At 39.6% G+C, this 27,887-nt stretch overlaps 1 protein-coding gene across 11 annotated transcripts in view; it reads left to right on the forward strand.

The window, feature by feature from the left end:
- The window catches only part of C6H8orf34 (chromosome 6 C8orf34 homolog), a 498,572-nt gene that overhangs the window by 84,778 nt on the left and 385,907 nt on the right, over positions 1-27,887 (forward strand). For 10 of the 11 annotated variants that reach the window (XM_089335333.1, XM_089335332.1, XM_089335329.1 and 7 more), the window contains exons 2-3: positions 21,496-21,643; positions 24,563-24,694. In XM_089335333.1, the coding sequence (XP_089191459.1) occupies positions 21,496-21,643; positions 24,563-24,694 (280 nt within the window). Of the gene's footprint in view, positions 1-20,869; positions 20,963-21,495; positions 21,644-24,562; positions 24,695-27,887 lie in introns of those variants that run through there. The other variant, XM_089335335.1, reaches the window with a different exon arrangement.

Consider the following 27,887-nt stretch of genomic DNA (forward strand, 5'->3'; position numbering starts at 1 on the left):
AAGTAAAGATTTCAACAGTTTGCTCCCACACAGAAACATAAAGTGAAAAATACTATTTGAGTACTAGTTATAGCATTAAATCACAATGTATAGCACACTAAGGACAAAGATCCTACATGAGGAGTAAGTGCACAGTGACTCCTGTTGTTGACTTAACAAATTGACACTCTTGTTTATGGCATCAGTAATCACCCTAGGCTCTTGTCATGAGCTGCCAAGGCTATGGAAGCCCCCTGAGTTCACTGACTCTGATAATTTTTAGACAAGGCCATGGTCAAAGTGGAAGTTCTCTCCTCCCTTCAGAGAAAGGTACCTCCTTCTTTGATGACCCATTCTTTCCACTGGGATCTCACTTGCGGAGATCTTTCATTTAGTTTTTTGTTTTTTTTTTTTCCCCCCAGAGTGTCTTGGCTTTCCATGCCTGAAATACTCTCATGGGCTTTTCAGCCGGATCCGCATGCCTTAAGGGCTGATTCTGAGGCCAGAGTGCTGTTTAGAACATCTGCCATTCTATGGGTCTGCTGTGTATCTCACTTCCCATGTTGGATCATTCTCTCCCTTTTTTATTCTGTCAGCTAGTATCTGCAGACACTAGTCTTGTTTATGTGATCCCTTTGGTTCTTAGTCCTATCATTATGATCAATTGTGAACAGAAATATATCACTGGGACTAGTGAGATAGCATTGGTACATGCCACCTTGATGGGATTGAATTGGAATCCCCTGGTATGTTTCTAAGTCTACCGTTTGAGGTAAGTCAGCTTGAGCATGTCCCGAATTGCACATCTCTTCCCTCTCTTATTCCCACTCTTATATTTAACAGTGATCACTTTTCAGTTAAGTTTCAGCACTTAAGAAGAATTGTGTACTTTTGTCTATCTTTTCAAACAACCAGCTCTTCCTGTCATTGAGATTTTTTGTACTTTTTTAGTCTCTATGTTATTTATTTCTTCTCTGAGTTGTATTATTTCCTTGCTTCTATAAATTTCAGATTTTATTTTTTTCTTGATTTTCTAGTTTCCTGAGGTGTAGTGGTCAGTTACTTATTTGATATCATTCTGTTTCTTTGTTGTAGGCACTGATTATTATAAACTTCCCTATTATTACTTCTTTTACTGTATCTCATAGGCTTTGGTATGTTGTTACCATTTTCATTCATTTCAAGAAATTGAAAAAAATTTTTGATTTCTTTCTTGATCCATTGATTATTAAGGAGTAACTTTTCTTAATTTTCATCTATGTGTGTGGTTATAATATTTTTGGTTGATTTTTAGTTTGCATTGTGGCCAGAAATGATACTTTTTGTCTAGTTTAAAAAGAATCTCTCTCTCTCTCTCTCTCTCTCTCTCTCTCTCTTTCTCTCTCTTTCTAAGATTAATTTATTTATTTGAAAGGCAGAGTTTTAGACAGTGATAGGGAGAGCTGGAGAACGAGGTCATCCATTCACTGGTTCACTCCCCAAATGGCAGCAACAGCTAGAGCTAGGCCAATCTGAAGCCAGGAGCCAGAAGCTTCTTCCAGGTCTCCCACATGGGGTCCAGGATCCAAGTACTTGGGCCATCTTCTACTACTTTCCCAGGCCAAAGTAGAGAGCTGGATCGGAAGTGGAGCAGCCAGGGCTAGAATTGGCACCGATATAGAATGCTGGTGCCACAGGCGAAGACTATGCCACAGCACCAGCCCCAAGAATCTCTTTATTAAAGTTGTTACATTAGGATACGTTTTTATAAATGATAGTACAGAACATTCTGTAAGGATGGTTGCCAAAAATGTCATGAGTAAGGTTTTCCTTTATTTTTGCTTTTTTGAATCCTTTTTTCCTATAATGCATATGTATTTTTCAGTAAACTCTTTTTGCACTCCCTTGTTCTCATGACTTTATTATAGTTTATGACCTATCCACTAGGATCTGGGACAACTGTTGACACAAATATTATTTCTTGGGTTTTATTTCAAACTATTCTAAACTTCTTCTGAAGCAATTTTTGTTGAGGCATTTAAACTGTGACTGTTGACAATGATTTCTCTTTTTAAATTTGTTGAGACTTGTTTTGTGACCTACCATATGATCTGCCCTGGAAAATGTTCCATTTACTATTTAGAAGAATGTATTTTCTGCAGCTGTTGGATGGAATGTTCTGCAGATATCTGTTAATTCCAGTGGATCTAGGGTACAATTTAGCTGCTGTTTCTTTGTTGATTTTTGTACAGTGAATGATTAAATATAGTCAAATATTGGATACTTGTGCGTATAGATCACAATAAATGACTGATATTTTAAATTATTATTATTCATATTGCTTTCTTTCCCATGAGGTAAGCCTTCTATTGAAAAATCAGTTTTGACTGGGAATGAGGCACAAAATGGGTTCAGGTCAGGCCTGGGCATGAGCCTGAGGCTGCGTAAGGTTGAACTTTCAGAGGATGGTCTGAGTTCTCTGAATGTTATGGAAGGGTCTGATGGGAAATCAAGATGTGTCTCATTCTTACTGTGAATGGGAACCCAAACTGCATTGGAGTCTATGTCTTGTCAAAGTCAGAATTCATTACAGAGCTTAAAGGCCTGATAAGGCATAAAAACAATTCTCTCCATTCTACTTCCTATTCAGAAAAAAATGCAATGAAAGAAATGGCAAGCATTGGTTAGAGTGCAGATAGGAATCAAGTCAGATATTATTTATTGGGTTAGGGGACTGGTGCTTAGATGTAGTGGGTAAAGCCATTGCCTGTGACAAAGGCATCCCATATGGGCAATTGTCCTGAACTGGCTGTTCTACTTCCCATCCAGCTCTCTGCTAATAGCCTGGGAAAAGCTGCATAAGATGGCCCAAGTACTTGGGCCTTTGCCATCGCATGGGCGACCTGGATGAAGCTCCAAGATTCTGGTTTTGGGTTCATCCAGCCCTGGCTGTTGAGGCCATCTGGAGGGTGAACCAGGGAATGGAAGATTCTGTGTGTGTGTGTGTGTGTGTGTGTTTCCGTGTTTCCATCTTTCTGTAACTCTGGCTTTCAAATAAATAAATCTTTAAAAATAAGCAAGCAAAATAAATATTTTTGTAGGCAATCAAATATCAAGCTTTCTTTTATTTGTTCACCACTCAATGTGCTTTACCTACTTATTTATGAAAAAAGGTTGGATGGTGGTAGGTGTTTGGAACATTATGATCTCAAAAGCAAATTTTTAACAGAAGCCTAATTAAAAATAAAGTAATTGAAGTATTTACAGATTTAAAATTTATTAAATTCAATCATCAGATCTTAATTTTAGTTGTGAACCAGAAAAACATGATACAAATGATAATATATCATATGCTAATAATAGTTAAGATATTTATAGGTATTAGGTAAAAAAGATACTTGAATTATTATACCTCTGCTATTAATTGAGTTCAATGTCTTGCATATATGCTATTTAAACAAAAGCCATATAATGAGTCATTTTTCAGACTTTAGAAATTGTTTTAATTTCATTCTACAATAACTTCCTCTTGATGTCCAAAATGAGAAAATTATATCTTATTTCTCAGGGAAATAAAGTAAAATGTAGCTTAGTCCCAAGTCACAGATTTTTAGGCAGAATACCATGCTTTCATACACTACAATACAGGATAAGGGTGCAAATCTCGAGCCAATAAGATCTCATTCATCCAACCATGGGTGGGTCAATACCCAGGAACATTATGTACAGTTTGGTGTTTGTGTGTACCCATGCACTTGTGTGTGTGTGAGTGTGTGTGTGTGTGTTTTGACAGGCAGAGTTAGACAGTGAGAGAGAGAGACAGAGAGAAAGGTCTTCCTTCCATATGCTCAATGTGCACTTTTATTGGCTTTCTATTTTTGTTCTAAAATTAATAAATGGTCTCATATAGTTTATTATTAATAACAATGTTTGATTTCATGACACACTATATATTAAGACAGACCCTGACTGCTATTCTATTATCATTTTGTTATTGATGCCAATTCAAATACATTTAGTTTTAATATTTAAATATATATGACAATAAATACTTTTTAAAAACTGAAAAACCGATACATCAGAAGTTATTAAGTAATTAGTTTATAAATTTGCATTATGCATTATACAAGGATTAGTGGAATTGAGGTTATCAATAACCAGTGATAGACATTCTTTTACTATATACAAAATTAGCATGATTAATAATCTAAACAATGAATATTAACCATTGTGGGGAGCAACCCGGACTGGACTGAGTTACTGGAATTAAGACTTATTCTATGCATCTGCTCTCCCACAATATGGCGCTGGGAGAGAAGAAAACAGCTTCTACGCAGCTGCCTCTTGCCAACTTGAGTGATGACCTCCAGGAGCTGATCCTGCTCCTGATTGGAGGAGAACAGCGTACTCGGCATGTGGGCAGCCGAGTTGGGATTGGCGGAGGAGGACTATAAAGGAGGAGAGAGACGGCATGCACCAGAAACATCTAAGGGGAACATCTGAGGGAACACCTGTGCAGCCCCCGAGAAAGCCGGCCGGCGGTGTGCCGCTCCCCTGCGGAAGTGGGGAATGTGGCCAGGGGGAACTGCCCTTCCACGGAGGTGGAAGGGATAGTAGCCAAGCCGGGAAGAACCAGAGCAAACCCGGGGAGGGCCGAGCAGACAAAAGAACAGCGCAGGGTCCTGTGTCGTTCCTCCACGAAGAGGGGGAGCGACATAATGGTGCCGTGACTCGGATATGAAGCCTAGGCAGGGTTTAGTGTCGCTCCTCCACGAAGAGGGGGAGCGACATAATGGTGCCGTGACTCGGATATGAAGCCTAGGCAGGGTTTAGTGTCGTTCCTCCACGAAGAGGGGGAGCGACATAATGGTGCCGTGACTCGGATAGGAAACCTAGGACGGATAGCAAACTTAGGAGGGAAGAAACGGGAAGAAGCAGGAAAATACCAGAGAGAGAGACTAGCAAACAGCCTAGGGAAAAGCCGGACGATAAAGGTGCCGGAAGAAGCTATTGAAAGCCTAGGCATAGACTCGGATACGGACTACGAGGGGAAGCTGGGAGAAATCTCTAAGGTCGAAAGCGAAAGTGAAAGCTAGAACAAACAGACTCGGATGCGGACTGTGGGGAGAGGCCAGGAGAAATGAGGGAGGAGTATTGTTGGAAGAAAGCTTGGGGAAACATACCGGGTAGAGAAAAATGTTAGGGAAATTGAAGCTGCCGCGGGGCGAGGTGCCGAGAAGCAGCCTCGGGGCAGGCGCCGCCGGGAAGCCGCAGGGATAAGAGAAACAGAAGTTTAGAAGTAAAATGAGAGAAATAGGAATGCTGGAAGATAGAAGTAAAATGGGAGAAATAGGAATGCCCGGAGATAGAGAAATAGAGAAATAGAAAGGCCTCCCCACAACATGGCAATGAGAGAGCTTGGATTCGGTCTGCCTGATTAAGGTGGTAAGCACCAGCAGGCAGCTCGACCAGAGTATGAGTTGCAGGTCACCGAAGATAGGCACGAACCAACACTAATAAGTCTCCCCCACAATACGGCAATGAGAAGGCTTGGATTCGGTTTGCCTGATTGTTAGGGCTTGTAAGCCCCTGCAGGCAGAGCAGAGCATGCGCTGCAGGGCACCGAACACAGGCACGCATCAGCGCCTAAAAACCTCCTCACAACATGGCGAAGAGAGGACCCGGATTCGGTTTGCCTGATTGATAGGACTTGTAAGAACCTGTGGCAACTCTAGCAAGCAGAGCAGAGTGTGTGCCGCGGGACACCGAAGACAGGCGCGTATCAACGCCAAAAAATAAAAAGAAAGGGGGATCTGTGGGGAGCAACCCGGACTGGACTGAGTTACTGGAATTAAGACTTATTCTATGCATCTGCTCTCCCACAATATGGCGCTGGGAGAGAAGAAAACAGCTTCTACGCAGCTGCCTCTTGCCAACTTGAGTGATGACCTCCAGGAGCTGATCCTGCTCCTGATTGGAGGAGAACAGCGTACTCGGCATGTGGGCAGCCGAGTTGGGATTGGCGGAGGAGGACTATAAAGGAGGAGAGAGACGGCATGCACCAGAAACATCTAAGGGGAACATCTGAGGGAACACCTGTGCAGCCCCCGAGAAAGCCGGCCGGCGGTGTGCCGCTCCCCTGCGGAAGTGGGGAATGTGGCCAGGGGGAACTGCCCTTCCACGGAGGTGGAAGGGATAGTAGCCAAGCCGGGAAGAACCAGAGCAAACCCGGGGAGGGCCGAGCAGACAAAAGAACAGCGCAGGGTCCTGTGTCGTTCCTCCACGAAGAGGGGGAGCGACATAATGGTGCCGTGACTCGGATATGAAGCCTAGGCAGGGTTTAGTGTCGCTCCTCCACGAAGAGGGGGAGCGACATAATGGTGCCGTGACTCAGATATGAAGCCTAGGCAGGGTTTAGTGTCGTTCCTCCACGAAGAGGGGGAGCGACATAATGGTGCCGTGACTCGGATAGGAAACCTAGGACGGATAGCAAACTTAGGAGGGAAGAAACGGGAAGAAGCAGGAAAATACCAGAGAGAGAGACTAGCAAACAGCCTAGGGAAAAGCCGGACGATAAAGGTGCCGGAAGAAGCTATTGAAAGCCTAGGCATAGACTCGGATACGGACTACGAGGGGAAGCTGGGAGAAATCTCTAAGGTCGAAAGCGAAAGTGAAAGCTAGAACAAACAGACTCGGATGCGGACTGTGGGGAGAGGCCAGGAGAAATGAGGGAGGAGTATTGTTGGAAGAAAGCTTGGGGAAACATACCGGGTAGAGAAAAATGTTAGGGAAATTGAAGCTGCCGCGGGGCGAGGTGCCGAGAAGCAGCCTCGGGGCAGGCGCCGCCGGGAAGCCGCAGGGATAAGAGAAACAGAAGTTTAGAAGTAAAATGAGAGAAATAGGAATGCTGGAAGATAGAAGTAAAATGGGAGAAATAGGAATGCCCGGAGATAGAGAAATAGAGAAATAGAAAGGCCTCCCCACAACATGGCAATGAGAGAGCTTGGATTCGGTCTGCCTGATTAAGGTGGTAAGCACCAGCAGGCAGCTCGACCAGAGTATGAGTTGCAGGTCACCGAAGATAGGCACGAACCAACACTAATAAGTCTCCCCCACAATACGGCAATGAGAAGGCTTGGATTCGGTTTGCCTGATTGTTAGGGCTTGTAAGCCCCTGCAGGCAGAGCAGAGCATGCGCTGCAGGGCACCGAACACAGGCACGCATCAGCGCCTAAAAACCTCCTCACAACATGGCGAAGAGAGGACCCGGATTCGGTTTGCCTGATTGATAGGACTTGTAAGAACCTGTGGCAACTCTAGCAAGCAGAGCAGAGTGTGTGCCGCGGGACACCGAAGACAGGCGCGTATCAACGCCAAAAAATAAAAAGAAAGGGGGATCTGTGGGGAGCAACCCGGACTGGACTGAGTTACTGGAATTAAGACTTATTCTATGCATCTGCTCTCCCACAATATGGCGCTGGGAGAGAAGAAAACAGCTTCTACGCAGCTGCCTCTTGCCAACTTGAGTGATGACCTCCAGGAGCTGATCCTGCTCCTGATTGGAGGAGAACAGCGTACTCGGCATGTGGGCAGCCGAGTTGGGATTGGCGGAGGAGGACTATAAAGGAGGAGAGAGACGGCATGCACCAGAAACATCTAAGGGGAACATCTGAGGGAACACCTGTGCAGCCCCCGAGAAAGCCGGCCGGCGGTGTGCCGCTCCCCTGCGGAAGTGGGGAATGTGGCCAGGGGGAACTGCCCTTCCACGGAGGTGGAAGGGATAGTAGCCAAGCCGGGAAGAACCAGAGCAAACCCGGGGAGGGCCGAGCAGACAAAAGAACAGCGCAGGGTCCTGTGTCGTTCCTCCACGAAGAGGGGGAGCGACATAATGGTGCCGTGACTCGGATATGAAGCCTAGGCAGGGTTTAGTGTCGCTCCTCCACGAAGAGGGGGAGCGACAACCATTATGACAATGATTCCTAAAAAATTTCAATTTTGATGTACATTAAACAAAACTATAGCCACAAGTGAGTTGGTAGGTCATCCTACAGTCATTATTATTAAAACTGGAATGAGAAATTCAGTAATAGTAAAAAATTATTTTAGTAAAAGTTCCATTTGATTTGATAGAAGCTATGGAATCTTTTGCTTAAAACACACACAAGGCCAGCACCATGGCTCACTTGGCTAATCCTCCGCCGGCACCCTGGGGTTCTAGTCCCAGTTGGGGCACCAGATTCTGTCTTGGTTGCTCCTCTTTCAGTCCAGCTCTCTGCTGTGGCCCTGGAGGGCAGTGGAGGATGGCCCAGGTGCTTGGGCCTGGCACCCACATGGGAGACCAGGAGAAGCACCTGGCTCCTGGCTTTTGATCAGCGCCATGTGCCGGCTGCAGCACGCTGGCCGTGGCGGCCATTGGAGGGTGAACCAACGGCAAAAGGAAGACCTTTCTCTCTGTCTCTCTTTCTCACTGTCCACTCTGCCTGTCAAAAAAAAAAAAAAAACCCTATTTTGATAGAAATGTCAGTAATGATAGTAATAGTAATAAACATATAACCATGACAAATATGTAAAATATATTCTATATATAAACATTAAATATTAAAAACATTAAATTATCAGGTAACACTTTCTTGAAGTGCCCCATTAAGGGTAAGTCAGGAAAACACAAACACTGTCTGTGTCATAATAGATTCTAATAAAAATGAGTTTACTTGGTGGAGAGTTATAAGGTTGGGACCCACAGGCCAGGAAATTGCTGCAAGTGATTCTCAAACACTTACTCGGAAGCTGCTGCTGTTCTCCAGTTAAAGCTGTCATTGCTATCCCAGGCTGTGGTGGAGTTTGCCTCAAACATGCATGGAAACTGTTGGATCTCTCATATGTGCCCGCACATCTTTTTCCCATCAACTCCAGGGAATAATTTCTTCTGATTCTCTTTATTTTCCAGCTCTCTTAAAAAGTCCTTCACTGGGAAACTGTAAGCCAGATCATGTGAAGGGGATTCTGGGAAACAGTTCCCAGCCTTAGGTGGAAGTGTGAAACAATTCATCACGGTAGGCTGCATAGTTCTCAAGCAGGCATGAATGCTTTGCAATCATTATCTTTTTTAATCTCCATTGAAACTCTGATGTGAGTACTATTATCATTTACATTTATTAGATAGAGTACTGAGGGTTGAAGTGATCAAGTGCCTTGCACAAAATCACATAGCTACTATGTAGAACATGAGTTATTCCTAAAATCCACCATCAAGTTTCAAAACATGAAACATCACTACCTCTCCTTGTATCATCAATCTTCCTAATGCCAATTCTGTTTACAATAATGTACTTGATATTAGCAATAATGAATTTAATCTTCTGATGGTGATTATTTTGTTTGCAATGTCCCAGGTTTAACTATCCTGTGCATGCAAATCGAAGCACATTAAAATGAATTCTTGCAATTCACCAATACCCAAGTCCTTAACCTAAATTGTCCACAAATGTTTTCTTCCAGGCAAGAGTGCTATGGGCAGAACCTTCTGGGGAATTTCATATCATGACTTTTACACTAATAAAAATAGTGGTAGTTGAAACTCCTCTCTGTTCTATTCCCAAATAGCATTCAGCCTCTGTACCTGACACTGGTCTGAAGCTCTGGAATACATTATTTTTTTCATTACTGGGAATGATCCCTGTGAAACTTTCTGCAATCAGATTTCTAGCTCCAACTTGACATTTTAGTTGCACAACTCTGTTTTCAACCACTAATTCTATCAGTCCCTCAGTTCTATTTCTGTGTTTCTGAACCCTAGTGGTGGAAAGAAATCAATCCTTTTATTGCCAGGAGCATCTTTGCAAATCTAAGGATTTAAATTTCCATTCCCCAAAATAGGATTTTTGTTAAGTTGAAGTTTTCAAATTCATTCAAACTCTAATGCCAATGAATATATGAAATAGAATAATCTAAAACTAGAATTTGCCCAATTAAGACACACAGAATAGCCTAGTGCAGTTATTAACTATGTCCACTTTTTTCTGACTAAATTTGTCTGATTTCCTTTTTTAAATTTTATTTAAGTTATACAAATTTCATGTATTTCATATATATAGATTTAGGAAGAGTGACGCTTCTCTCCCCCACCCTCCCTCCTGCCAATGCTCCAACCCTTCCTCCTCCTCCATCTCATATTCACACTTTTAATTTTTACAAAGATCAGTTTTCAGTTAATGATTGTATAGTTAAACATACACTAAGTAAAAGAGTTCAACAAATAGCATGAAGAAGCAAAATAAACTTTTACTCAATGGAAGAGATAAGAGCTGTAAACAATCTTCGAATTTCAAAATGTCTATTTCACTCCAATACATTACATTACAGGTACTCTATTAGTTACCTCGGATCAGGGAAAACATATCTGTATTTTTGGGACTGGCTTATTTCACTAAGTATAATGGTTTTCAGTTGCATCCATCTTGTTGCAAAAGACATGATTTCATTTTTTATAGCTGAGTAGTATTCCATAGTACATATATGCCATAATTTCTTTACCCAGCCAACAGTTGATGGATATCTGGGTTGGTTCCATATCTTATCTATTGTGAATTGTGCTGCAAAGAACATGGGAGTACAGATAACTATTTCACATACTTTCTTTTTGTTTGGGTAAATTCCCAAGAGTGGGATGCCTGGATCATATGGTAGATCTATATTCATATTTCTGAGTTATCTCTATCCTGTCTTCCACAGTGGCTACATCAATTTACATTCCCACCAACAGTGGGCAAGAGTTCCTTTTTCCCCACATCCTCACCAGCATTTGTCATTTATTGATTTTTGATTGAGAGCTGTTAAAAAAAAACCTCACCATGGTTTGATTTGCATTTCTCTCATTTGCCTGATTTCTTTAATATCATAAATTTGTTAAAGAACAAAGATATATCTAAAATTAAATACTAGACTGATAATATTTTTAAAATTTAATAGTGGTGACTTGTTTTATTATAACTGTACAGTCCATCTTCTTTCTTGTTTCTATAATACAGATACTTTCTCTTTTTCTTTCTTTCTTTTTTAAATTTTACATAAGGAATACAAACTTCGTGCATTTCATAAATATACACATTTAGAAACACAGTGATTCTTCCCACTTTACCCTCTCTCCTAACTGTACTCCCATTCATCTTCCTCCTCCAACTACTATTCTCATTTTTATTTTTTACAAATATCTGTTTTCAATTAACTTTATACTCATGGGATTAACCCTAAACCAAGTAAAGAATTCAACAAATAGTATGAAGAAGAAGAAGAAGAAGAAGAAGAAGAAGAAGAAGAAGAAGAAGAAGAAAAAAACTGTTACTCAACAATTGAAACAAAGGCTGTTCAAAACATTGCATCAAGAAGTGTCAATTCCACTCCTATAGATTATGTTTTAGGTACTCCATAAGTTACCACAGATCAGAGAAAACATATAGTATTTGACTTTTTGAGACTGGCTTATTTCACTAAGTATAATGGTTTTTAGTTGCATCAATTTTTTTTTGCAAAATACAAGATTCCATTTTTTTACTGCTGTGTAGTATTCTATAGGGTATATATACTATAATTTCTTTATTCAGTCATCAGTTGATGGACAGCTGGGTTGATACCATATCTTAGCTAGTGTTATTTGAGCTGCAGCAAACATGGGGGTACACATTGCTCTTTCATATCCTGATTTCTTTTCATTTGGGTAAATTCCCAGGAGTGGGATGGGTGGGTCCTATGGTAGGTATATTCAAATTTCTGAGATATCTCCATACTGTCTTCCACAGTGGCCAGACCCATTTACAATTCTACCAATAGTGGATTAGGACATTTTCCCCCCACATCCTCATCAGCACTTGTCATTTGTTGAGTTCTGTATGAGAACCCTTCTAACTCTGGTGAGGTGAAACCTCATTGTGGCTTTGATTTGCATTTCTCTGATGGTTAGAAATCCTGAGCATTTTTTCAGGTGTCTGTTTGCCATTTGAATTTCCTCTCTTGAAAAATGCCTGTTCAAATCCTTTGCCCATTTCTTAACTGGATTGTTTGTTTTGTTGTTGAGTTTCTTGAGCTCTTTATAGAGTCTGGATATTAATCTTTTATCAGTTGCATAGTTTGAAAATATTTTTTTCCATTCTGTAGGTTGCTGCTTTACTTTGCTGAGTATTTCTTTTTGTAGTGCAGAAGTTTCTCAGTTTGATGTAATCCCTTTTGTCAATTTTGGCTTTGATTGCCTTTGCTTCTGGGGACTTTTCCAAGAAGTATTTGCCTAGGCCAGAGTCTTACAGAGTTTTCTGAATGTTCTCTAGTAATTTGATGGAATCAGGTCATAGATTTACATCTTTGATATATTTTGAGTGGATTTTTGTATAAAGTGTAAGGTTGGAATCTTGTTTCACACTTCTGCACATGGAGATTCAGTTTTCCTAGCATCAGTTGTTGAAGAGATTGTCCTTACTCCAGAGATTGATTTTAGCTCCTTTTTCAAAGATAAGGTGGTTATGGAAGTGTGGATTGATTTCTGGAGTTTCTATTCTGTTCCGATTGTCTACATGTTTTTGGCAGTACAAGGCTGTTTTGATTATAACTGCCCTGTAGATGTCTTGAGATCTGGAATTGTGATGCCTCCAGCTTTGTTTTTGTGTATGAGATTGCAATAGCTATTCAGAATCTCTTGTGCTTTGATATGAATTTTAATCACCATTTTTCTTAATATTAAAAGTATGTTGTGGGTATTTTGATGGGAATTTTATCTTTTCTATAAATTGCTTTTAATACTATCAACATGCTGATGATGCGGATTCTTCTAATCCATGAACATGGAAGATTTTATCATTTTTTTGTGTTTTCTTCAATTTATTTCTTTAATTTTTTAAAAATTTCCGTTGTAGAGATCTTTGGCATCCTTGGATAAATTTATTCCAAGGCATTTAATTTTTTGTAGCTATTATGAATGAGATTGATCTTGGAAGTTCTTTCTCAGCTGGGACCTTGTGTATACATCTATTGAGTTTTGTGTGTTCCAATAGTCTGTTTGTGGAGTCTTTAGACTCCCCTATATTTATTTTTTTAAAGATTTAGTTATTTATTTGATAGAGTTACAGAGAGGCAGAGGCAGAGAGAGGTCTTTCACCCGCTTGTCCACTACTCAAATGGCTACAATAGCTGGAGCTGGGCCAATTGGAAGCCAGGAGTGAAGAGCTTCTTCTGGGTTTCCCATGTGGGTGCAGGGGCCCAAAGACCTGAGACATCTTCCACTGCTTTCCAAGGATAAAGTATAAAGCTGGATCGGAAGTGGAGCAGCCGGGACTCGAACCGGTGTCCATGTGGGATATTGACACTGCAGGTAACAGCTTTATCTGCTGTGCCACAGTGTTGGCCCCTCCCATATATTTAGAATCATATCATCTGCCCACAGGGATAGTTTGACTTCCTCTTTCCTAATTTGTAATTTGTATCTGTTATTTTTTTTCTTGTCCAATGGCTCTGGCTAAAACTTCTAGGACTTTATTGAATAGTAATGGTGAGAGTGGGCATCCTTGTCTGTTCTGGTTCTAGATCTATTTTTTTTTTTTTTTGACAGGCAGAGTGGACAGTGGGAAAGAGAGACAGAGAGAAAGGTCTTCCTTTTGCCATTGGTTCACCCTCCAGTGGCCGCCGCGGCCAGCGTGCTGCAGCCAGCACATGGTGCTGATCTGAAGGCAGGAGCCAGGTGCTTCTTCTGGTCTCCCATGTGGGTTCAGGGCCCAAGGACTTGGGCCATCCTCCACTGCCTTCCCGGGCCACAGCAGAGAGCTGGATAGGAAGAGGAGCGACCAGGACAGAATCCAGTGTCCCGACCGGGACTAAAACCTGGTGTGCCGGCGCTGCAGGCGGAGGATTAGCCTATTGAGCTGCGGCACCGGCCTGGTTCTAGATCTTAAAGGGAATGCTTCTAAATTTTTTCTATTTGATAAGATGTTGGCTGTGGGTTCGTAATAAATGCTTTCTCTGAATATATTGAGATAATCATATGGTTTTTGCTTTTCAGTTTATTGATATGATGTATCACATTTATTGATTTGTGAATGTTGAACCATTCCTGCATACCAAGGATAAACCACACTTGGTCCAGTTGAATGATCTTTCTTATGTGTTGCTGTACTGAATTAGCTAGTTAATGTTTCTTTTTTAAAAAAGATTTATTTTATGTATTTGAAAGACAGAGTTACAGAGAGAGGTAGAGACAGAGAGACAGGTCTTCTATCCACTGGTTCACTCCCCAGATGGCCGCAATGGCCGAAGCTGTGCTGATCCAAAGCCAGGAGCCAGGAACTTCTTCCAGGTCTCCCACATGGATGCAGGGCCCAAGGACTTGGGCCACCTTCCTCTGGTATCGCAGGCTATTGCAGAGAGCTGAACCAGAAGTGGAGCAGCCCAGACTAGAACTGCCACCCATATGGGATTCCGGTGCTTCAGGCTAGGGCTTTAGCCTGCTGTGCCACAGCGTTGGCCCCAATTAGCTAGTTTTGTTGAGGATTTTTTGCATCTATGTTCATCAGGGATATTGTTCTATAGTTCTCTTTCTCCATTGTTTCTTTGTGTAGTTTAGGAATTAGCATGATGTTGGCTTCATGGAAGGTATTTGAGAGAATTCCCTCCTTTTCAATTGTTTTGAATAGCTTGAGAATTGGTATTAATTATTCCTTAAATGTTTTGCAAGAATTTAGCAGTGAAGCCATCTGGTCCTGGGCTTTCTTTGTTGGGAGGGACTTTATTACTGATTCAATCTTTCCACCTTGGTTAGTGGTCTGTTTAGTTTTTTATGTTCATGACTCAATTTTGGTAGATTGTAGGTGTCCACATGTCCAGGAATCTATTCATTTCTTCTAAGTTTTCCAATTTGTTGGCATATAGCTCTTCATTGTTATTCTTGAGGATCCATTTTATTTATGTGGTATCTGTTGTTACATTCCCTTTTTCATGTCTTATTTTATTTGAGTCTTCTTTTTTTTTAGTTAATTGTTCTAATGGTATATCAATTTAATTTATTTTTTCAAAAAAACCGGCTTTTTATTTCACTAATGTTTTGTATTATATTTTTGTTTCAATTTTGTTTATTGCTTTCCTAATTTTAATTATTTCTGTCCTCATATTAATTTTGGATTTAGATTATTGTTATTTTTCTAGGTCCTTGTGATGAATTGATACCTTATTTATTTTATACCTTTCCAATTTGTTGATATAGGCACCAATTGTCATAAAGTCCCCTCTAAACATTTTTTTTTCTATATCTCATATGTCTTGATATGTTTCATTATCATCTTCATTCATTTACAGAAATTTTTTGAATTCTCTTTTGATTTCTTTTGTGACCCACTGTTTGTTTTGGAGCACATTGTCAGTCTCCATGTTTTTCATATATTTTAGAGATTCTTAAGTTGTTGATTTCCACCTTGCTTCCATTGGGGTTAGAGAAGATGCATGGTATGATTTTGATTTTTTTTGAATTTGCTAAGACTTGCTTTATGGCTTAACATACAGTCTATCCTAGTGAAATTTCCATGCACTGATGAGAAAAATGTGTATTCTATCACTCTGGGATGAAAAATCTTGTACATTTCCATTAGGTCCTTTTGGTCTATAATATAGATTAGCTCTGTCATTTCTTTGTTGATTTTCTGTCTGGTTGATCTGTCCATTGATGAAAGCAGGGTGTTAATATCCCCCATTACTATTGTATTGGAATCTGTGTCTCCATGATTATTTTAAATAGCCATGCCGCATTGGCCACATTTATATTTACATTTATTATAGTCACATCATCTTGTTGAATTGACTCCTTAATCATTACATAGTGCCCTTCTTTGTTTCTTTTAACAGTTTTTTTTTTTTTTTTTCTGATGGAGTCTATTTTGTCTATTATTAGGATGGCTACACCAGTTCTTTTTTGGTTAATTTTAGCATGGAATATATTTTTCCATCCTTTCACTTTCAGTCTATGTGTATCATTGTTGATAAGGTGTGTTTTTTTAGGCAGGAAATAGATGGGTCTTGTTTTTAAATCCATTCAGACTGTATCTTAACTGCAGAGTTTAGACCATTTAAATTCAAGGTTACTATTGATAAGTAATGACTAAGCCCTGCCATATTTTTATAAATATTCCTCATGTTTCCTTTCAGTTTCCTTTGTACTTTTACTAGGAGATTTTCTGCCTATAAATTCTTTCATAATCTTTCATATTTCTTTGTGTTTCTGTGTGTAGTACATCCTTAAGCATCTTTGTGGGCTGGATGGGTGATGACAAATTCTTTCAATTTCTGTTATGGAAGGTCTTTATTTACCTTCATTCATAAATGAGAGCTTTGCAGCATAAAATATTCTGAGTTCATAGTTTTTTTCTCTTAAGACTTGGACTATGTATTGCCATTTTCTCTTAGCCTGTAGGGCTTCTGAAGGTAGCTGTGAGTCTAATTGGAGATCCTCTGAACATAATCTGGCATTTCTCTCATGCACATTTTAGAATCTTTTATTTATGTTTTACTGTGTAACGTTAAATTAAATATATCGTGGTAATGCCTTTTCGGAGTTCTATGTGCTTCCTCTACATGGAAATCCTTTTTTTCCCTCCAAATTGGGGAAGTTTTCTATAATTATTTCATTAAATAGGTTTTCTAATCCATTCTCTCTTTTAACTCCTTGAGGAACTTCTAAGACCTGTATGTTGTGTTTTGATAGTATCCCCAAATCCTTCAACATTGTTTTTATTTTTTCTGATTTCTTTTTTTTTCCTGACTGAAAATTTCCAAAGATTTGTCTTCTAGATCAGATATCATTTCTTCTGTCTCACTGAATCTATTGTTAGGGATTTCCACCACTTTTTATGTGTTATCTATTGAATTCTTATTTTCTAATATTTCATTTTGATATCTCTTTAAAATCTAAATTTCATGGGAAAATTTTTCATTTGTGTCATGCATGGATTTCTTTAATTCATAGATTTGCTTCTGATTGCTTCTGAATAATCCTGTGATTAATCTTTTGAATTCCATTTCAGACATTTCATCAGTATCTTCATATTCACATTCTATCATTGAAGCGTTGTTGTGTTCTTTTGGGGGTGTCTTGTTATCTTCTTTAATGTTATTTCTTGATTTTCTACATTTATTTTTATGCATTGGTGGATATCTTTGTTGTTTTTTTTTTTCCTCTGGTGGCTTTTATCTTTGAACTATGCTCTGTGGCTTAGTGGAATACACACTCTTTGAGTGAATATCCAGAGATGTTTTCTGGATGTGGTGAGGGAGCTCTGGTCAGTGTCCCAGGGTAGGGTGAGTTTTGAGAGTGATACCAAAGTTGCATGTGGTAGATCTCTTCTTGTTAACAGAAGATGGGTATGGTTACCTGTATTGGTGCGCTTACAACCTCACTTCCTTCTTCCAAGGTAATTAACGCCTGAATGTTAGCCCTCAGTGGGTGTAATAGTCACCCTTGTTTCCACATGGACCGCAGAAAAGATCTCTGCATTTCTCAGTGTGAGGCTGGATCCCACTGCAGTAAACCCCAGGCAGTCAGGAAGTTGTGAGCATGTGGAGCTGCTCAAAGTGGTTACCCAGGGATCTAGCTACATCCTGCACCTTCTCATGTAGTCAAAGAGTTCTTTCAGTTTCAACATCTGGGCTTCCATAGTCACAGAGTGCAAGACGATCCACTCTTCCCTGCTCACCTGACCTGACCACAGAGAGACTGAAAGGTTACAAGACAAGAGCCCACTGCCTGTGGGTGTTGTGCCTATGTGGATTGAGCCCTGGAGCCCCAAAGCCTGTGATTTGTTGAGAGGTTGGGGGCACCTCACAGTTGTATGTGGCTGCCCAGCCCCCTGTCAATCCTCCTTGCTAGACTCAAAATCAGTTGGGGCCACAGATTTTTTTCTCTCTTATAAAATCCCTGAGTCACATGTGTGCACAATACCCGCTGGCCACAGCTCTACTCATTTCAGAATCATGCTGGGCATGTACAAGTCTGCAGGCAGTAGTAATGCCAGAGTGTCTCCTTCCCCCTGCCCGTTGCGGGGTGGGTGCAGCACAGTTGCTGCGGTTGTCTCTGCTAACAAGAGCTAACAAGATGGAGACTGTCCCCTCTAGTTGCTGGGTGTGCACACAAGAGCTGCAGCAGCTGTTATCTGCTTATGTCCAAGATGGCGCCCACCCTCTCACAGTTGGGTGCCAGGCACTGTTATGAGGGCAGGAGGAGGATTGGGAGAGAGAGACATGCCCTTATTTCCGCTCTGGGTAGGCAGGTACCCTGTTCCCCTCAGGTCTCTGGGCTAGGCTCAAGGACAATCTAGTGCGTTAAGCTCCCCTTCTGGCTATATCAGCAGTGGCAAGGCCCCTGCAGTCTGATCTCACCTTGCTCTGTAAAGCTGGCACTTTCTCGTGTTCAGGACTCTGGGGTTGTTTGTTGTGTCCGTGTTCATGCTGGGCATCTCTTGCTTCTGCAGAATCGCCACTGCAGTTTTCCCTGCACTTCCCCCTGAGAATGTACTTTCTCCATTTTTTTTTTTTTTTTTTTTTTTTTTTTTTTTTTTACTATTTTCACCTAGCTTGGAGCAGACTGCTCTGTCATTATCCCATGGTCTTGGAATCCCCATAATCCACCTTCAAAACAGAACATAGGAACACTTCAACTTATTAACTGCAGGCATTTGGCTTAGCAGTTGACACTTCTTGGGATACCTGTGTTCCATATATGGAGTGCCTGGGTTCTAGTCTCAGTTTTGTTCCAGATTCCAGGTTCCTGCTAATGTGCACTCTGGGCAGCACCAGGTGTTGGCTCTAGTGATGGTTTCCCTTCTACCCATGTGGGAGATCTGGATTCAGTTCCTAGCCCCAGGGTAGGCCCCGGACAGGGTCTGTTGCATGCGTTTGGGAAGTCACCTAGTAGATGAGAGTTCTCTCTTTTCTGTTCCCTTTCTCTTCTCTGGGTCTCTGCTTCTCAAGTAAAATAAATACATAATGTAAAAATCCAGAAACTTTCCATTTAAAAAATAATTAAAAGAAAATGTATGAAAACTTCAGAGGTCTCCAGGAAGAAATTACTGTGCCTTTAAAGCACTTTTATCTGATTTAATTTTACTTTATCTGAGTGTCCGGATAATGCCTTTTGTGACAAAAGTAATATAGTTTTTACTTATGTTTATTTTTATTTCCAGTTTCTAGTGACTTTCATAGTGTATCATGAATTCAGATAGAATATAACCTATCTCTTCTATAGAAGCAAAATATAAAGTATGTTAAGTTGTATTCCACTGATATAAAAGATATTTCAAAGGTTTATGGAAAGTAAAAGTAAAGATAAATTTTTTATTTATATTTAAATATCTAATTACTTACTTGAAAGTCAGAATGGCAGAGAAAGAGGGAGAGAGGGAAGAGAGACAGAGAAAGAGACAGAGAGAGGCCCTCTTTCTGCTGGTTCACTCCCCAAATGGCCACAACAGCCAGAGTTGGGCTGATCTGAAGCCAGGAGCTAGGAGCTTCTTCTTTGGGTCTCCCACATGGGTGCAGGGGCACAAGGACTTGAGCCCTCCTCCAATTGTTTCCCAGGTGCATTAGCAGGGAGCTGGATTGGATGTGGATCAGCTGGAACTTGAATTGGTGCTCTGTTGCATGGTGGCTCTGCAGACAGTGGCTTAGCCCACTATTCCACAGCAATCGCCCCAAGTTGGTTTATTTTGTATTATAGGGTATTTATGGTATAAATACTTTACTCTTTAGTTGCAACTCTATGTTCAATCTGCATGTTTTTGAGATATGTGGATTATTTTATCTATGTCTCTATGATCAACTTGGGATCTTATCATCTATAAATCACTTTAGCACCTACTTGGATAAGGTTGTGTTCCTAGAGTGTTATAAGTATAAACAAATATCATTGAAAAAAATTATGGCAGCAGTTTCTTGTATAGGAGGTCAGATTATAGTTTGGTGGAGATGAAAAATCCATGACTGCTATAATACCTATTGAATGGTACAAGAAGGTATTTAACTTACTAATATCTACCTGCAATCAATAAACTAGTCACTTCCCTTCCTCCCTCCATTCTTTTCCTTCTTTCCTTCCTTCCTTCCTTCCTTCCTTCCTTCCTTCCTTCCTTCCTTCCTTCCTAGTTTCTTTCCTTCCTTTCATCCTTCCCTCCCTCTCTCCTTTTTCCTTTTCTTCCTTGCTTTTTAATTCAATGAATGTTATAAGCTAGATAGAGTTCTAGACCTTAGGGAGAAAGTAGACACCAAACTAGGAAAATCCTGAATTGAGGAGGAGAGACAGGCAACAAGCAGGTAAGCAAACATTGAACAAAACAATTCTGTAGAGTGAAAAAACTAAAATAATAAAGTTAGAGATACAAAGATTAGCTAGGATAAACCTCACTAAGGTATCACTTGAAACTGAATAATGACAAGCCAGCCACCTGAACATCTGAGAGATTCAAGACAGAGGAATTAAGCTACCAACAAAAATAAAAAGACAATGAGATATGGAATTTCCAGTAACCCTCCATTTGCATTCCAAGTATGTGATATGTCTGGCTTATTCTGTAGAACTCCTGCCTCTCACAGTATTTGAACTTAAACATGACAATTGACAGACTAGAATTCTCGGCTAAAATTAACAGGATGGCCTGTGACTTATATGACTGTAAAATGCTGCATGTAAGTTCACAAACTCAATTACAAAACCCAAAATGATATCCATGTGGCTTCTCAGCTATTCATATTTGAACAGTACGGGGCATTCTAATTGACCACAAATTAGAGGCTGCTCTCTGCTGTTCCTCACTGGAAAAAAAAAAAAAAAAACAACAGTAGGTACTACCCTTGAGGAGATTTCCGTGTAATTTAAGGTATCATTAGAGCTGTCTGAAAAAGGATTGGCCTGGCTTTCAAGTAGAGAGATCAGCTGCTTAACTCATTAAGAAATGGAGAGGCAGGTAGGGGAAGAAGGGGGAAAGGAAGGAAGGTAAGTTGGTTATCAGGACATTTTGTAAAAAAGAAAATTCTGTATTAATCGGAGACTACTTTAAGACACATTTGATTTCTGTGATTCTGTGATTTATTACTTGTTTATTTCATCCCAACAAGATTTCCTTCCCTTGGGGATATTTACGATTGATTGAGAGGGGAAAACAATATTGATCTATAAGGTACTTGGTGAAATTTATGGAAGTTTAACCTCTAAAGGTATTTTTCAAAATGGTAATTGAGGTTTAAGGTTCTTAGACCATAATTTTTAAAAAGAATTTAGATAAAATTTCTAGTATGTTTTTGACCAACTATAATAAAAATGAATGTAACTGTATCTTGCTTTTGCTACATCTTAGCTGTGTCAAGTGAGGACAGTAATGTGTAACTGCCTGAAAAGATTATTATGAAGATCAAACTAGTTGTTGTATTTAAATGGAATAGTGCCCAGCAGTAGTAAATGCTGTTAATGTTTGCAGTTATTGTTGCTGTTCCTGTTAGATGTAAACGTGTCATTTGTTGTGCCTTCAGGAATTAATGACCAAGTTAATAACTGAGACACCTGACCAGCCTATCCCGTTTCTCATTGACCATCTTCAGTCTAAGCAAGGACACCGAGGACAATTGCAAAGAACTTTGTCTGGATCTGCAGCTCTCTGGGCAGAAAGTGAGACATCAGGTAAATGAAACCATGCTTTTTGCAATTAATTTTGGATATATATAATGTAAAATTTTATCAAAGGTCTTCTGGTTATAATAAGAGAAATCTAGATGCATAGTTACTTAGGGTTTTCTTATGTTCATGTGTGACCTTATCTAAATGCTAACATTTGTCATAAAACATTCTTTAATTTAAATATGTGATAAAATATTATACTTCAAAATTCAAGAATCAGTGTATCCAATTTTGCTAAAATAGAATTTAATTTGCATGAGACTTCATTTCATATTAATTCAAATGAATAATCATAAACTTATTTTTCTTTGTGTGAAGAATTTTATTTAAATGCTTAGAGTTCATCTTTATAGAAAGATACACAGTAGATTTTCACAAAATTATTTTTCTCATTGCCTAAACTGATAATTGTGAGGCTCTTCAAGAAGCAGAGAGGAAAAATGGAATTAAAAGATAAGTGTATTTTACTGCAAAAAAATGTTGAAACCCATGTATATGAGAGGCCCTCAAAAAGTTCATGGGAAATGTGTATTATGAAAAAAACAATGCACAGATTTCAAAGACATTTTTATTAACATTTACCTTGTTATTCAACTTTCCATAACCTTTTGGAAGTACCATCATATTCTCTAGATCCACAAACCTCATCTTTTTCCCTCTGTAGGAAGTTCAACTTTAGGAAGATTCACTCACTCTGTACACTGGGGAACCAACATTCCAAGTCTATAATACTTGAATTTCCTAGTGAATAATAGTGAAATAATTGGCTAAATTTAACTTAAATCTTTATTTGTAAAATATGTGTTCAGCAGCTTTTTTCTTCTGCACATTATTCTGTTGGTTTGGTATTTACTTTTAAACCCAAATTCCCTCATGTCTGTTATTTGCATAAACATCTCCTGGTCTGCTTCTCAAGGAGATTTGACTTATTGGACTCCAATGTTTCCCAGAGATTTCACCATCACTTCTCTTCTTCATGCTCAATGGGATCCTGTGAGAAGATATTGGTCCTCCTTGAGTGTATTGTCAAATCAGTGCCTTCCTGAGACCATGTCTCAATGCTGCCATAAATGGGATTGAGAATGGGACATTCCCTGAAGGATGTAGACATCTATGGTGTTGGTTTCCATGAAAAACTTATTTGAAACATACAAGAAAATAGAATATGAGCTTTTGGTATTCAAAAGAAGGAAATATTGTTTTTGTTTTCTTAACCCTACTTTCTTGGGTTCAGATTCTAAGTAGGGTGAGTCTAAAAGCATGGGCTTTGTTTTGTAGGTGCTGAATTTGTACCTACCATGTGAAAGCAGACGGATATCTGTCAGCCAACTTAAGTTTATATGAACCCATATTCTAGACTCTGTAGTATCTAGAGTGATGGGAGTGCATTATTAAACTCTGCACTTCTAACCTGCTCCCGTCTCAGTGTCCTCGAACATTAGAAGTCTGTGCACAGCATAGCTAACTCATCTTTTAACCTCATGAGGCTGCATATCAAGACACTGGCTGGATTGCATTCTCATCTGGAGTCTGGACCAGAAAATAATCCGCTTCCAAGCTCATCTGAGTTGTTGGCAGAATTAACTTCCTGCCTAAGATCCCTGTTTTCTTGCTGGAATTCAGCCAGGGTCTGCTGTGAGCTCCTAGATGCAGTCCATAGTTCCTTGCCAAATAACTCTGTCGCATCATGACAGCTCACTTCTTTAAAGCCAGCAGGGGAATTTCTCTCTCCAGGCTGCTAGATGGAGTCTTATATAATACAAGGTGATCACAACATTGACATCCTAACAACATCCTTGTCATATTTTAATGATTTGAGGCAGGTCAAAGGTCCTGTCTGCACTCAATGGGCAGGAATAGTATGAGAGGCCTTTAAAATGTTCATGGAAACAAAGAATTAAAGCATAAGCTTATTTTGGTGAATTTTTTTAAATCCATGCATATGAAGAGTCTTCAAGAATTTCATGAAAGATGTATATTATGAGAAAAACGGTATGGGTTTCAGAATCTGTGCAGCAAAATAAACATATTTTAATTTCATTTTTTATGAATTTTTAAAGCGTGCTATCACAGGGCATAACGCCAGAGGACAGAGATTATGGCTAAGAGTTACCATATTTTTCCATTAATTACCTTAAAATGCTGCCTAGTACAAGGACTTACTGACTCTTCTCTTGGAGAGGATTTAGGAAGAGAGGAGGCTACTATAGTTTTTCAGCTTGCTGACATATAGCTGGATGCTATATTTTTTTCTTTTTAAGATTCATTTATTTATTTGAAAGTCAGAGTTACAGAAAGAGTAGGTCTGAGACAAAGAAAAAGAGAGGGAAAGAGAGGGAGGGAGGGGGGGAGGGAGGGAGAGAGCGAGGGAGAGAAAGAGAGAGAGACAGGGAGAGAGAAATCTCTCATCCTCTGTTCACTCCCCAAATAACCACAAATGCCAGGCTGGACCAAGCTAAAGCCAGGACCCAGGAACTTCTTCCTTATTTCCCATGGCTGGCTGGGTTCCAAGAACTTGAGACATTATTGTTACTTTTCTCAAGCTATTATCAGGGAGCTGGATTGGACCAGGGATAGCTGGGCTTGAAGAGGTGCCCATATGGGATGCTGGTGTTGCATCCTGGTGATGGCTTAACCCACTACACCACAACACCGGACCCATTGAATGCTATATTTTGGTTTTTGTATTAAATTTTTCTTAAAATGAGCTAAATTGTATAAGTAGATTCTTTTTTGGCCTCCTTCCTTTATGTAAAACTTTTTTTCCTTAACAAAAGTGGAGAATAAGAAAAGTTACAAAATCAGTATCTAATTTCTCCCTGTCTGTTTTTAGTTTTCTTTCATATCAGGATATACTATATTTTGTGACCAAGTTTCTTTCTTCCTCACTATTGGGTTTTTGTCTATATTTTATTTTAACAGAACCTAAGGGAACAAGAAGGGATATCAGGAGCTACGATAAACCTTGGCAACTAAATGCAAAGAAGCCTAAAAAATCAAAAAGTGACCTCGCTGTGTCTAATATTTCACCACCATCACCAGACTCCAAATCATGTAAGGAAGTTTGCTATTTAAATGTTACTCAATGTGTGTAGTTTATGTTGTTAGGAAAATGAAGAAAAAAGCCAAAATTTGCATCTGATATTTCTTATGAAGTTCATCTTAATGACTTCGACTTTTAGCATTAACATCGCACTTGGTTTGTGTACATTTATTCATTCGCCAAAACTCTTGAAGTGTGTAATTGATTTAGTAGATTTTTTTTTTAGTGTGCAATTCTTTAAAGAATGTAAACTACATGAAACAAACAAGTCTCATGTCTCTCATGGCCTGTTGTAACATTGTATCTGTTTCAAAACTGCATAAAACACCCATTTAATAAAGTACAGAAAAACAAATTAAATCTTTTTAAAAGAATAGTTATTTATTTGAAAATTTGAAAGGGAAGTGAAAGAGAGAGAGAGAGAGAAAGTAAGAGAGAGTTAGACACTTGCATTTGTTGGTTCACAGAAGCCAGAACTCCATCTTGTCTCCCACAGGGTTTCAGGGGGCCAAGCTCTTGGACCTTCTTCTGCTGCTTTCCCAGGTGCATCAGCAGAGAGCTGGATCAGAAGCTAAGTAGCTGGAACTCAAACTGAGCTCTGATGTAGCATGACAGCATTTTAGGTAGCAGCCTAACTGTCACAATGTTGTTCCTGCAAATTAATATTTTAGAGCAGAATCAAAAGACAATTCTTGTCTTGTCTTCTTGTACAAAACAAGTGAATAACAACAACAGAAAAGTGTTCCTTTTTTTTTTTTTCTTTTTAAACCTTTACCTAGGATCTCCCTAAAGTTCAGCTGGGGAGTTGTGACTGAAGTTCCTTCATTTATTCTCTTCTCATTACCCTAAGTTATTCCTCCTCTCTTAGTGCCCCTGCTTTCCCGCTACCTCAGTAACCTCCGGATTTCTCCAATGCTCTGCTATCTCTTCATATATGGAAACACATTTAATAATCAGGAACCTATAGCAGATTGGAGGAGAGCTTAAAATATGTTTGTTCTTACACATTAAATCCTTGTATGATTGAGGTGTTTGACTTTAATTTGAACAGAGAAAGGAGTAGGTTGAAAATATTTATTTTTGTTTGAAAAACCACTGTACGCTAAATGGGATCTGAATCATCTGTGAAATTATCTCTGTGTATCTTCATTACATGGTATACTCATAAAAAGTTTTGTATCAGGGGCCCACACTATGGCACCGTGGGCTAAGCCTCCAGCTGCAGTGCCCGCATCCCATATAGGTGTTGGTTCTAGTCCTAACTTCTTCTCTTCAGATCCAGCTATCTGTTAATGGCTTGGGAAAGCAGTGGAGGATGACACAGGTGCTTGGGCCCCTGCACTCAAGTGGGAGACCCAGAAGAAACTCCTGACTCCTGGCTTTGGGTTGATTCAGCTCTGGCTGTTGCAGTTATTTGGGGAGTAAACCAGTGGATTGAAGACCTCTCTCTCTGACTCTCCCTCCCTCTGAAACTCTACTTCTCAAATAAATAAATAAATGAAATCTTTAAAAAAGTATTATATCAACCACAATTTTCTAGAGAATTGTGTAAAATATTACACATTTCAAATGTTCTTCACAAATTATGATTGTAAAAAAATTTTCCTGCTTCACCAATTTGGTATATGAAATTAGGCCCAGTCTTCTGTTTTTTTAACATTTGATGATATAATTTTATTTTTTTTCCCTTAGAAATTTTTTATTTAATGTATACAGACTTCATGCATTTCATAAGTAGAACTTTAGGGACATAGTGATTCTTTCCACTATGCCTGCCCTCCCATGCACACTCCCATTCTTCCTCCTTCTCCTATTCCCATTCTTATTTTTTGCTAAGATCTATTTTCAAGTAAGTACACAAATTTTATATTTGCATGTCTTGTTTACAACAATATACCTAGTAATATCTAACACTGTGCCTGATTTAATTAATGAATGCTAAAGGAAAAAGAATAATAACAAAATAAAAAATGAAAGGAATCATCTCCACTTTCTTTTCCATCATGAATCTATCTTTGTTTCTCTCTCTCTCTCTCTGTTTTCCTGTGAACAGTTCATAGTGCTAGGGGATTACTAATTTGTAGGGTCAGTTCTGGATTCCATCACATCATTGAGGAGAGAATGCCAAAAGATGTAGTCATTGGGCAGGCTCTTTGTTTTGTATAGGATGTTATACCATCATAAAGTGTTGCTTGCAGTCTAGTTTGATTCCATCATTTTTCTGCCCAAGTAAGCTACTCCCAACCTCCAGTTCTTTGAGACCAACAGTGAGATTTTTAAAGCAACAACAATAATAATAAATTAACATGTTTTAAATATTTTAGTTATTTGTTTGAGAGGTAGAGAAGGAGAGACAGAGAGAAAGGTCTTCCATCCACTCCCCAGGCGGCCGCAAAGGCTGGAGCTGAACTGATCTGAAGCCAGGAGCCAGGAGGCTCCTCCATGTCTCACACACAGCTGCAGGGGCCCAAGGACTTGGACCATCTTCCACTGCTTTCCTAGGGCATTGCAGAGAGCTGGATCAGAAGAGGAGCTGCCGGGACATGAACTGGTGCCCATATGGGATGCCGGCACTGCAGGCAGAGGCTTAACCTACTATGCCACAGCACCAGCTCCTTAACATGTTTTTAAAAAATAGAATATGTAGCAATAATATATGGGTTAATTTTTGGAAATACATTATCAAAACATTAAACATTCCCTGAAACAATATAATGTCCTTTAATGCTGATTGTGATAGGTTAAAGATGTGTATTATAGTTCCTAAAGCATCGCAAAGAAATTGCACAAAATGCATGAATGAAAAGTTAGTAGAAGTATTAAAATTGGGTTTAAAAAAAAAACCTCCAAAATAAAGGCAAGGCAAGAAAATAGGAAAAGATTAACAAAGAACAGATTGGATAAACAGAAATCAAACACTAAGACGGTAGGCTTTAAAACATGTCAATGGGCCCTGTGCTATGGCATAGCTAGTAAAGCTATCTCCTGGGTTGCTGACATCCCATATGGATATCCATTTGTGTCCCAGCTGTTCCACTTCCAATCCAGTTCCCTACTAATTGCCTGGGAAAAGCAGTGGAAGATGGTCTAAATGTTTGGGCCCCTGATACCCATGTGGGAGATCTGGGAGAAGCTCCTGCCTCCTGGCTTTGGCCTGGCCCAATCATCTGGGGAGATAAGCAAAGGATGAAAGCTCTCTCTCTG

Source organism: Oryctolagus cuniculus, chromosome 6, assembly GCF_051225735.1.
Source record: "Oryctolagus cuniculus isolate XC-2025 breed Fujian yellow rabbit chromosome 6, ASM5122573v1, whole genome shotgun sequence".
NCBI lineage: Eukaryota > Metazoa > Chordata > Mammalia > Lagomorpha > Leporidae > Oryctolagus > Oryctolagus cuniculus.